This window comes from Erithacus rubecula (assembly GCF_903797595.1).
Source record: "Erithacus rubecula genome assembly, chromosome: 6".
NCBI lineage: Eukaryota > Metazoa > Chordata > Aves > Passeriformes > Muscicapidae > Erithacus > Erithacus rubecula.
The window spans coordinates 5,029,760-5,042,663 of NC_136688.1; the positions used below are offsets into that span (position 1 = coordinate 5,029,760).

Below are 12,904 nucleotides of genomic sequence, written 5' to 3' on the forward strand. Positions count from 1 at the left end.
GAGCCTCTTGCTGAAGATATCAGGATGTTCTCAACCTTCACTAGAACTCGAGCTACCGCTGTGGAATCCAAACCTTTTACTTACTAAAAGCACTAGAGCTCCTACTAAAACTCACTGACTTACTTCTACTTAAATGTTCACTTTATGTGTGAGTGGCTTAATATATTTCAATCCATCCAAGGGCTTTAATTCAATCCCTGCACCTTGATTCCTCCTTGAAGGATTCAGAGAGTACCCTAACCCACTGACTCCAACAGTTAGGCTTGAAAGTATATACCGATCTTATATCACCGAAGATCCTGGCTTAAGCTAATCTCGATACATTCCACATTATGCACCACCGTGGCGGGTGGAAAGAGCGTCTAGCGCAGATTGTCAGGGCAGCGGGAGGACGATTAAAAGCTCCGGGAATCTCGGTTCCCGGCCCTGGCCGGGCCCCTCCCTGAGGGGCGGCGCTGGGCGCGCGGGGCCCGCCGGGAGTGCGGCGCGCGCCGCCATGGCGCTGGCGGAGGAGGCGCTGCGCCGGCAGCTGGGCAAGGTGCGCGCGCCCGCGGCGCGAGGGGAGGGGGCGCGCGGGCGGCGCTGAGGGGAGGCGGCGAGGGAGGGGCGGAGGGAGAGCGGCGGAGCGGCCCGGGAGGGGCAGGGTGGCCGTGTCCCGGGGCTGCCTGCCCGGGCATTCCCGGGCATTCCCGTCCCGGTGTCCTGCTCCAGCCGAGCTCTAAGTCGCGCCGCGCATCGGTTCACCCCCCGCGATTCGCGCCGTGCCTCACCGCTGAGCCCTGACCCTTCCCTCATCGCAAATTGATAACTCTTCTTTTCTGGTGGCATTCCCCGCCTTAGCGCCTCCACAGATGCGCTGTTGTAGCATCCCTCTGAGCGTTTTAATTTCCATGTGAGAAGCTGAGCTGGGCTATTTTAAATTTTGGGTGCGAAATGAGGAAGGTCTGTATCTGAGTCACCCCGTAAATCCTGTGGTCTTTAAAATAGGACAAACTATTTGATAGAAATGTTTTGTGTTAGGAATAGAAGGAGGCCAGCTCGGGAAAGATGACTTTGGTTTCACAACCAGATACATCAACGCCTCCAAAAAGTGTTGTAAGTTTTGTAGACATTGGTAACTAGGGAACACTGGATTATTTTTAATTTTTTTTCTGCGTGACTTTGCAGAATCCAGTGCTGGGGAGAAGCGGACTGAAAGGTGTTTCTTGTCAGCAGCTCTGTGTTTTCCTGCTGACAGAAAATAGAAAATAACTGTGCCATGTTCCACAGCTGTCACATTTCTGCCGGGGTGGCAGACTGGAGAGAAATTCGATTTTAGCTACTGTTTAGTGACAATTATTCCAGGGCAGCGAGCAGCTCTTCATCAGGCAGAAGTTTTGTTTGCCTGTGCAAGGGTTCCAAAAAAACCAGAACCAGGTTTTCTAAATGAGAAGCAGAGGCTTTAATCTAAGAACTGGAAAATACTCTTTGTAACTTTGGGATGTGGGAGGATGCAAATCTCTTGGAAGTTCAGGTATTGGACTGGCTGGGGATAGCCTTAATGAAGCAGCAGTGATTCATTTCTCAGCTCTCAAGGACAGCTTAAAAATGAAAAAAAAAATCCAGAGACTAATTACTTACATGTTTGACACGTTTGTGGAAAGTGACATCTTAGTAAATTCTTCTAAAATGTGTGCAGGTGGATCTGAGTTTAACAGTAAGAAAATGATCTTTTCCTAAGAGGTTCATATTTTCATATTATTTTTAATATGTGCAGAGGAGACTAAATTTTACTAAACTTCTGCTCACACAGCTGTAAAGAAGAAGAAATGGTGTATAAGGAATGATGCTCAGAATTTCAGATTTCTTATGTAGCAACAGCAGCCTGGCAATAGACTCAAAGCTTTTTTGTAATCAATACTTTTTGATAATTTATTTAGTATCAAAACTATTTATAATACTAAGAGTAATTATTACCTTCCCTTTCTTGTGTTTCTGCCTTCTATAGTGTCCTTTGCCATATCTCTCATACAAAAACCTTTGCAGTGGAACTTTTTTCCTTATTTTTTCTCCCCCTTCCCAGTATAAGTTCAGAGACCTGACCATAGAAGAGCTGAAGAATGTTAACATGACCTACCCCAACTTCACCTTCTCCATGAACACCTACAGTAAGAAGAGATACACTTACTCTGAACTGTTTGTGGGGATTCTTACTTGCCATAACTGCAGACTGTGTGTAATAGAGTGTGAATATATTTCCACTGTGTTCCTGGCTTTATGCTGACTTGCAGTAAAATTTCTTGTGCCACAATACTGTTCTTGAATGCTCTTGCAAGGATTCATACACATAAAAACCTTAGCAACTCATTTACTTCATCTTACTTCAACTTGTCAGTAATTATAGAAGATTCATGCTTTAAATTCTTTGTATATAACACCATTTTTTCCCATATTTAATTATTGTATCAAAAGTATTTTGATGGCTTTAACTTGTAGAGTGTGGCTTCCAGAATCCACCAGCCTGACTGGAAATTCCCACAACATCAGGATTACCTAGGACAGGGGGTGTTCAGACTAATTTGTTAATTTTGCTTATTTGTACCAATGCAATTTTTGTTAAAATTTCATTAAGGAAATATTTTTAAATGTTGGGGGGGGATCTTAGTAATATCCTAGTCTTTGTTCTTCCAGGAGGAGTGAATTTGATTTCTAAAGAAAAATCACTGTTGTGTATTTGTAGTTGTGAATGGGAATGCTTTGAAAGGAGTTTATTTTTTTATTTTTAATTGCATTTTTAATTTCAGCCTTCAAGGATGGATCCCAGAAGGACCTCCTGAATTTTAGTGGTACTGTTCCAGTGAAATATGGTAAGATAACTCAAAAGTAATTTTCTTACCAGTTATGAATCTAAATGTAAAATGTGTTGGGTGCTGCCTCTTAACAGTTCACTGTGCAGTGTCTTCAAAGGGGACTAGAAAATATTTTGTTTGAATTGGCAGGAGTCACTTCTACTGCAGAAACAAGCACACAGATGCTGAAATAAGGTGCTATTAATTAAATAAGTAAATTAACTATTATAAAATGGTGTCATTTGAGACCCTGTTGGCAAACCCTTTGATGCTAGTGGAGCTTGTGTGAACTCTGAGACCTACACTTATATAGACAGTGCCCAAAAATAACTTGCTGGTAATTTTTTATTTTCAACTTAAAGCCTTTGAAGTTTGATGCAAAACTCTTTATAAATGCTTTTTTTGCACTAGGTGTTAAGTATATTAAGTTTATATATATATATTTCATACTGATAAAATAAGTATGAAGCACACACACACACATATATATATACATACATATACACACACATATATATATACACATATATATATGTGTATATACATACATGTATAAACATACATATATATACATACATATATATCTATATATCTGTAACCTTTCTTTGCTGGGAAAAGGGGACACATTGGCTGAGAGAGGCCCCTGGGAAGCCAAACAACAATTAAGAGCTTTATATTAAGTAAGGCACAATCAGTAACACTTCAAGTTGATCCAGACAAGCCTGGTTTTATTAATTAGCCAAAATAATATAAATATTTTTCCAGTATGAATCTGGAAGTGATGTGTCAGGCTTTATTCTTTTGTTACTACAAAGTGTGAATCACCTCACACACACACAACTGCTCTTTAGTGCCTCTTCCCGATGCAGAAGTCAGTAATGGCTTTTATTTTGTGTTGAACAGGCAATTCCTATAACATTCCCATTCGTCTGTGGATCCTGGATTCTCATCCCTTTGCTCCCCCCATTTGTTTCCTGAAGCCGACTGCAAACATGGGCATTGCAGTGGGCAAACACGTGGATGCACGGGGCAGGATTTATTTGCCCTACCTGCAGAACTGGAGCCATGTAAGAGGTGGAGTGACCAGGGAAGGGAAGATTTTGGGAATACTGCATGGTATCATGGGGAGCTTTCAGGCAGGCTGAGGCTTGGAAAGGCATTTGGTAGTGATTTTAAGGAAAAAAGGCGACTGAATCTTTACAAAGCAATCCTCATGATACTTTGTTGCTATGAATTGAGAGACAGGTTGAGTATCTCTCGGGAAAGTTCAATGCAAGTTTCGGCCTTTTGGGTGTGTCTGTTTTGGCAGAACGCTGAAACAGCAGAGATTCAAAAGTCAGTGCTGTTGCTAAATGATTTTATGCACTGTATTAAATTACTCACTTAAATATGACTGCCAGGCCAGTAAAATTATTTAACGAATGCCAGCTTTTCAAAATGAATGGGCTGCATTTTACATTATTGATGCAGGAACTCCTAAGGAAATTTCTGCTGACTTTACAGTGTGTTTTGCCTGGAGGAAAACTGAACTGCCAGAACTCTGGGCAATTTGGCTCATTTAAGAAGACTGAACTAACTTCTCTTTACTTAAGATTTGTCCCTCTTATAATACTGGATGTGGCTATATTAAAGGCTTCCATATATTCATGGATGCCTTCAAAAACTAACACTGGTAATTTCAGTTTAGAATTCCTTTTGTTAAATTCCTTTTAGTCCATACTCCTGTTTGGAAAGTATCTTCTCAAAATGGTGCTTTTCTCTCCCTTAGGTGTTTGTGTAAAAGTCAAGAGTGTCAGTATTTATAATTTGATTAAATTTTGTGTGGTTCTGGCAGTTCACAGCTGATACCACTATATGAAATAGCTGTTCAGCTGTTTTGTCTTCTGTTTGTCTGATGTATTTCAGCCTAAATCAACTCTCATTGGATTAATCAAGGAAATGATTGCAAAGTTTGAGGAAGAGCTCCCTTTGTACTCATTGTCATCTTCTGATGCAGCCAGGCAATCAGAACTTCTCGCCTATATTGCAAAGATTACTGAAGGTGGGCATGTTTTCATGGACTTGTTTCTAATGTTCTTATAAAATATATTCACTTATTATCATTACTTAATGTCACAAAGAAGCCTACATGGTTTATATCTTACAGCTTTTATGACCATGGTCTGTATGCACACCTGTAACAGCAGCAAAGGGAGTGCTGTTATTGTGGTATTAGTGTTTAGCTGTCTTGCTGTTGTCATGCTCATCTATTTCTACTTAGTGAAAAAAACATTCCTGTCTAGAGAGGAGTATTTGCTTCACATCTTGCAAGCTGTGATGGATTTTCTGTGATCACTCTTGACTGCTGCTTTGAAAAAGTCCACTTGATTTAACTCTGGCACATCCATGATCCTTTGAAGCAGCAATACTTGTATTGATACAGTGTGGACCAGCACCAAAGTTTGTGGTTTTTTTTTCATTGCAGGAGAGACTGACACGAAATCAAGGAGTAAAACTGGAGGCAGAAATGAAGGATGTTTTAACAAAATTACTATTGTTGGAGCTGGAGATCTTGGCATTGCATGTGTACTAGCAGTTGCAGCAAAGGTATGTAATTATTTAAAATAGCAAGAGACCTAATTAAGAGAGAGGGTTCAATCTAGTTCTTAATATCTGACACTAAGGAATGCCTCATCAGTTTTAACAGCTGTCACTGCTTAGGTCATTTGTCTCTTCAGTTAACTTATGAGCACACAGAGGTGTTAGTTTTCTGCACTGGTTTATCAGTCAGCTTTTTTAATTCAAAGGGTTGAATACTGAATTCACTTAGCTTGAAAATCTCTAAAGGATTCTTGTCTCAGCAGTAGCCTCTTAAAACTGGGATCTCCTAGCTCCTGGAAAAGGATAGTCTGTAGATGGGCTGTACTTCACCACAGCTGTATTTTAGACATAACAGTAATGTCAGTACTTTTACTTCCCAGTGATAGTTTTTTGAGTTTTTTGTTTTGTAATGTGTTTTTTTCCAGTTAGACTTCTTAAGCTAAGTCCTTTTCCTTGTGATTCAGCTGTAATTTTGACCAGTAATTTTGTTTGATTTGTACACAGTACAGCAAATAATGAAATAGGAGGAATTTTGGGTTTTATTCCTCCCTCCCACAAGAACAAATTCAGTTTTGGTTTATTATTGATCTGTATTATTTTTATTCATACAGGATGTTGCAGACAAGGTGGTTCTTTTGGATCTTTCTGAAGGTGCAGCAAAAGGAGGGACCATGGATTTGGAGATTTTTGCTGTGCCAAATGTGGAGATCAGCAAAGGTATGAGAGTGGGTGCTGTACTGTGTGTGTTTGTGCTTGTTTTAACAAGAGCAGGACATCTGGGGAGACACAGTGCCACACAGGCTGCTTTTTTTTAAAGGTTTGTACTTGCAGGTGAGAGGCTAATGCTGAAATTGGACTCATGCAGAAATACAGAGAAACCAAGCAAGAAATTCTGTGTCATGGGCAGGGAGGGAGGGAAAAGGGGGGATAAAATATTTGCATAGGAATTAGTGAAGGCTGTGAAAGCTGAAAAATAAAGGTGTGTTTCAAAGGGCTGCTTTCCTAGTTTGATGTTCATTAAACATGCACATGGCCAATAGTGAGTCCTTAATCTCTGTCACTGCATACTCAATGGGTTCTTAATAAACCTTGTCCTCAGTCAGCTGTGAGCATACAATTCAACAGAGTCAATGCCATGGCTCTCTAACTAGTGATTAGGTACAGCCTTTGATGGTCTTTGATGGTTGCAAAGTTGAGGCCATGCAGCTCAGAAGTTTTTCCACAGGGAAAGCTGTAAATGAATTAAGTTACATTCTTCCTTGCTTATGTGTCATATTTCCATGTTCCTTACACCCTCTGTAAGATGAAATGAGGGGTTTTCTTGTGCTTCTCTTTTAATTTATCTTTTTTTTGGGGACAGGGACTTGTTCTGGTTCCACCAGGCATCTCTGTGGTTTATTCTGCACTTGGCATTGCCTGCTGTACATTCTTTGATCTTATCTTGCAGGTTTTACTGCTAGCACACCTTTTTTCCTGAACCCTGGTTGTGCAACTGTACCACAAATCTGTTTGTGCCTCTGTGGTTGTCTCTTGCATGTTTGCATTTAGCTGTGCTATAAGAAACTTGGTAGTGTTACAGTGCTACCAAATGCTTCTATACTGTCACCTGCTATTTTAGTGTGTTTATATCTAGGTTTGGAGCAAGCTGGTATTAATTATATCCTGCTTAATATGATTTTAATTTGTCAGTGCATTAGATCTCTGCTTTGGCTTGAGCTGGTTGCAAAAGTGGTGCAACAGACAAATCTCCCTATTTCTCTGTCCAGGCTGATCACCTGTGTGGGACTTGGGTATTCAGAGATACCTGCTCAAGGCAGCTTTGGCTAACAAATTCCTGCAGCAAGTGTGGTTGTGTGTTTCTTTGGGCTAATGAACGCAATTTATCTTTTATTTGAGTTAATAAATAGACTTTTGGAGTGTGTCTCATGGTTGTCTATGTGCCCTTGATTAAGGTATAAGATCAAAAATCATAGAAGAAGCCTCAGATAAAGGAGTAAAAGTTTTTCCCCTTCTTTAATAATTGGAATAAAAGTTAAGGAGCTTTTTCGTGGATTTTTTTTTTCTTTCTTGACAAGAAAAGTTTATCTCTTAAAGCTGTCTAGATGTTTTCTGGTCTCTGCTCTGTAACCTTGACAAATTGTAGTCTGGCTTTTGTGTTTGGCACCTATAAAACAGGAAAGGAGTTCTGTGGGAGAGCTGTGGAAGTGCCCCAAATTCCACAGTGGGGCATATGAGTGGGACAGGAGGGAAAGAATCCCTAATTAAGCTAGATACTGTAGTTTAGCCTTTAGAACAGCTCTTGGTTTTGCATCCAAAGCTCAATACTATGACATAATTTTCAAATAATGTGTTTTCTTTATATTTTCAGATTTTTCTGCTTCAGCAGATTCCAAAGTTGTGGTGCTTACAGTTAATTCTCTGGGTAATGCTCAGACTTACCTTGATGTCATACAAAGCAACGTGGAATTGTTCAGAGGAATTATTCCAGCAGTGTCCCACTACAGTCAGAATGCTGTTCTCCTTGTTGCTTCTCATCCAGGTATGCTGGAACTCTGCATAATGTTCTGTCCCTCACCTGGCTTTTTCAAAAATATGTTAATACTGAATACACCTGGTTAGTTAGTCAAAAATTCTTGCTACTCTGAAAGATGTTTTCCTTTACAGCTTTGAGCAGGACACTGTCTTTGAGGGTTTTTTCTTTACTGTTACCAAGACAAAAGAAAATAGTGTACTTTGTTTAGTGTAACAGGTATGTATTTCTATATGTTTCTGTGCATAGTTTCAACCTGTCTCTACATCATTAGCATCCATTGGCTGTTGTCTTGTCAGTTGTGAGTTTTATGTGCACATTTCTCCTGTGCAGGAAGGATAGATCCATGTGTGTTATGTGCCATATGATCACACAGGCTACTCATATATAAAGTATAGTATTAATAGTAAATATTGCAGTTAGATTTTAGTGGAAGGTTTAAATTTCCAGGTCAGTGGTACTATGAACTAAGATAAAGCAAAATCACTATTTAGGAAAGGAGAGTGAGCCTCTATCCTGTAATGCACTGAAGACAGCTCTTCTTACTCTCTGATCATTGTTGTTCTTATTTTTTTACTTCTTCCCCACACAACTTTGTGTTTTAGGTTGAAATAAACTACCAATATTTTTTTACATGCTTATACCTAAAGTAAAGAAATCCAGAGTTTTTCATAATGATGATTCATAGTTTGTAGTTGAGTTGAATTTTGAGTGGTCCTTTATTGGCAACATGTTTTTTTTTTTTTTTTACATAGTTGAAGTAATGACATTTGTGTCATGGAAGCTGAGCTCATTTCCCAAAAGCAGAGTAATTGGAGTAGGTGCCAACCTGGATTCAGAGAGATTTCAGTACGTGCTGACCAACTTTTTGAAAGCAGAGGTGCTGGCAAAAGATGCCTGGGTTATTGGTGAACAAGGGGAAGACAAAGGTAAAATGATGCTTTATTATGACTGTGAGTATGTAATGTCCTGGCAGTGCCTAAGTAACTGAATAATGAAAGAATAATTATGAAAAGTAATGAAGTTAATGAGAAAAGTAATAAGAGGAGTAGTAATTATCATAATAATGGATTTAAGTAATACAGTTTTGGGGTGCCAAAGTCTGTAGACCTGGGGTAGTATCAAAAGTATTTGCCATTTGTCACAGAAAGAAAAAACAACCAAAACAAACCACAACCTCAAATGCTTTTTTTTTGTTGTTGTATCTATTTAGTACCATCATGGACCAGCTGTAATGTAGTTGCAAATCAAACAGAAGCAATGACTGCTGGTGACTCAAGGGAAAAGGTGGCTAACAGGTAGCACCATTATAACCTTTTTTTTCCCTTTATGTATAGGCACTTGATGCTGATGTGCTCTTCAGCTCTTTATGAAGTGGGGAAAGCTTGCTCTAAAATGTTCATGCCTTGAATTTGTAGGAAATTGTAGGTCAAGTTGTCATTCACTTCTATGGATGGCACTGTTTTTCTGAAATTCTTACTAACATTGTGCCTGTGGTGATGTAAGGAGACACCACAGTGTACAGCAGAACATTAGAGCTGTGTGACTGTGTATTTAAAACAAATACTAGACATATAGACATAAAGAAAATATTTTCAGCAATTCTTTATTTGTGTTGTTTTCCAAAACAGAGAATCACATTTTTATAGTACACTTTACCTGATATGGTACATTTAAACCTGTATTTTGGGTTTTACATAGAAACCAAAATAAGAATAATTACAATCTAAACATTGCATTTTTCTTCTTTTCTTGGTTTATGTATAGAGCTGTGGAAATCCTAAAGGGAAAAGGTCAGAGATCTTGGTCTGTTGGGCTCTCAGTTGCTGATTTGGCTGACAGCATTCTGAAAGATAAAAGAAAGGTTCATTCTGTATCCACTCTGGCAAAGGTAAATGTTTTATTAATATCTTTTGTTTGGCACTGTAATTATATTATTTATACCAGATATAACTGTTAATTTTAGCAGCACAGACATCTCAGTGTTCTGAAGTAGTGCTACTGCCACTACTTTCTTCCAACAACAGCTCTCAGTTCTAGTCCAAAAATGAGCAAAAATCACTTACTGTTTTAATCTGAAACCAATATTAAAAGTGGATTATTCTCCTAAAAATACAAATCCAGATGCAAATCACATTTAGGGTTGCTGCTCAGCACCTCTGGAAAAACTGGATTTGGTAAATTAAATGTGAGTTGTACTTCCAGAGTGCTCAGTATTGAATGTAGGCTTTTTTTAAAGGGGAAAAAAGAAATTTTTATCTTTTCTGAAAGTATAAAATGTATTTTCTGCCAGTATTTTATGTGATTAAGTTTGAAACAACTGCTTTTTTACTTCTTAGGATTTTCCTTAAGAGGAGAAGATTATGAAGCAATAGTTAATTTTAAATTGTAGACTGAATTTTGTTTGAAGTTTCTCCTAAGAGGCTTCACTAAAACATTTCATATGATGAGAAACATGAAAAGCCATGAAGAAATGTGTATTTGTCACTTCAATTTAGAACCTTCAGAAGGACAATTTGCATGTCCCTGTGCAGGAAAGTTGAGCTGGCTGGTTATTTTATTGAGTACAAGCACATATCTAATTAAATCATAACATTTCAAGTGAAGTTTTAAGTCATCCCTGAACTAAATACAGATACAAGTCTCTTAAACTTTAAAGTATCTACAGAATGTGAAATTTCTCAGATTGCGAAAACAAATACAATCTTCAGTGTAAACTTGAATTATAGGGATGTAAGTTTGATTAATTCTTTTGCAGACTCTGTATGGGATCAATATTTGAAAAGTATTCCCCAGTTCTTAGGCTACATTATTTAATTTATTTTGTTCAGTTCTAAAAGAACTAATGATCTGAAGTGTCCCTGCTTGTTCTAGCTAAGAAATGGTGTTTACTATAAACTTTGTCATTACAGAGATTTATCTATACATCTTGGAAAAATTCTCCAAGTGTGGCATGCTGCACAAATTTTTATCTACACAGTGATATTTTACAGTTTCTATACAGTAACCCACTGCACAGTATCTACAATAAACGGAATTTTACCAATCAAAACATGCCATATGTTGGAATATCCTTGCTTAATTAACATAATCAAGTCATTTTGTGTAGTTGCAGCAGAAATAAGAAACTGTGTGTGTGACAGCATTCTTTGTGTGTTGTTCCAGGGGTGTTGCAATATAAACAGTGAAGTATTCTTAAGCCTCCCATGTATTCTTGGAGCCAGTGGAGTGATTGAAATGGTCAGACTGGAGGAAGACCCACTGGTGCAAGAGAAACTGCAAAGCAGTGCAGGCTCAATTCATGACCTTCAGCAGCAGCTGAAACTGTAAGGAAGCACAAGGGAAGCCTCTGTGTCTGCTCACTCAAGTTGGAGATCTGCAAGGCAGAAGAGGTTGCTTCATATATATGGATTTCTGTAGAAAACAGGAAGCTGTATTACTTTACTTTCCAAAAGTGCTTTCTCAGTTTAGGTTTAAGAAATGTAGTGCTGCACTGCACAGTAATTTTTTCTTTGTAAAGTGAACTTTTGGTTGCCAAAATGAGGCTAGTAACACACAAGAATATTTAACCTAAATTCAGGTGGCACTTGCCTGTGGTTTTTGGCTGCCAGTTAAAGCCTGATTCTTGGGTTACTCTTAGCTCTTTGCACCTCCTTAGAAGGCAGTCCTTGAGAGGGGCTTACCCAGCTCTGCAGAAACTCCACCTGCAGAGCCCACTTGAACCCTTCCTCATGGCTTTTAAATGCTGTGTCTGAGGCTGCTTTAGGGTACAGTCACACTCCAGCTCCTGAGGTGCTGGGGATGCAGTTCCATAGCTCCATCTTCCGTGGGTGTAGGTGCTCTTATGTCAATGGACTCCTGGTATTTTGCTGTTTACTGAGGGGAGCATGATGGTTCCAGTACCCTTCAAACCTGAACTATTGGCTATGGATTTCTGTTCACACTTAATGATGCCTGAAATACCCTGACTTGCTTGCTTTTATTTTGTGAGGACATTCAGAGCACTAAAGCATCTACAGTTGTCATTACACACATGGAGCACTGCAATCAGAGGCTCTTCCTGAATGGGAGGAGCAGGAGCTGGGCTTCAAATAAAAAATAAAATCTAACAGTTAAACAGTGCAGGAGTATCTGCACATTCAGACCTCAATCCAAAGCTGGCTGGGAGCTTTCCATCAGCCTCAGGAGAAGGCAGCAGAACCTGTAACCCTCCTCCCACGAGGCCAAGGATGTGATAAAAAACTAGGGCGTGCATTTGTAGGTAAAAACCAGATGGTTTTGAGATCAAGTGTTTTTTGGGGTTCTGACCTCTTGATTTTTTTACTGGTAAAAGACCTCAGCATCACATGGCAGACACAGGGGACTTGGGCTCCACTCCTGCTGTGTGCAGCTAAGGAATGTCATTGCACATTTACCTTTGAGGGGTGCCTGGTTAAATCATGTTGGAAATTTGCTCTGAGCAACAGTAGGATCTGTGGCAGAGCAAAAGATCTGATCCTTTGTGCCTTCCAGTTACATCTCATAAAGAGCCAGACATGCAGGGATCTCAAAACTGGATTAAAAGTAGAAAGAAAAAGCCTTCAGTAATTCAGACCTTTATTTTTATGGAATACCCAAAGTTCTTTCACTGTACCGGTAAACGACGGGGCAAAATTTGCGATGGCTTCAGGTAACCAACTTTGCTGGTATATTTTTTAAAAGCTGTACTTTGGTGTTTGGTTTTTTCACTTACTTTGAAAAAAAAAAAAAACAAAAACAAAAAACCAACCTATTAATTTAAGGTTTTACATTACTTTTCATGGTGTTGTTTCTCATCTGTTGAGCATTTCTTTTCCCGCGAATAGTCGAGCTGTGGCTTATTTAGTTGGGTGTTTTTGTAACAATTCTAACCTTAAAGCGCTGCCCGCTCTCGCAGGTGTGTTTTGTGGGTTAATTTGAGGCCGCGTTTGTGTCGCTGTCCCTGAAC

At 39.2% G+C, this 12,904-nt stretch overlaps 1 protein-coding gene across 1 annotated transcript; it reads left to right on the forward strand.

Annotated features, from left to right (window-relative positions):
* Nucleotides 1-468: 468 nt before the first annotated feature.
* On the forward strand, nt 469-12,839 carry UEVLD (UEV and lactate/malate dehyrogenase domains). Its single transcript, XM_079308443.1, has 12 exons — nt 469-538; nt 2,063-2,147; nt 2,784-2,846; nt 3,732-3,895; nt 4,734-4,869; nt 5,293-5,414; nt 6,020-6,125; nt 7,777-7,947; nt 8,694-8,867; nt 9,152-9,236; nt 9,706-9,829; nt 11,104-12,839. The coding sequence occupies exons 1-12, from the start codon at nt 497-499 to the stop codon at nt 11,266-11,268; spliced, it is 1,437 nt and encodes a 478-aa protein (XP_079164569.1). The 5' UTR covers nt 469-496; the 3' UTR covers nt 11,269-12,839.
* The last annotated feature ends 65 nt before the right edge of the window (nt 12,840-12,904 follow it).

Excerpts from the sequence above, each read along its gene's own strand:
- UEVLD (XM_079308443.1), top strand. The coding sequence starts at position 497 with ATGGCGCTGGCGGAGGAGGCGCTGCGCCGGCAGCTGGGCAAG. Across the intron at positions 3,896-4,733 it reads ACCTGCAGAACTGGAGCCAT|CCTAAATCAACTCTCATTGG; the intron begins GTAAGAGGTGGA and ends GATGTATTTCAG. Across the intron at positions 8,868-9,151 it reads TGAACAAGGGGAAGACAAAG|TACCATCATGGACCAGCTGT; the intron begins GTAAAATGATGC and ends GTATCTATTTAG.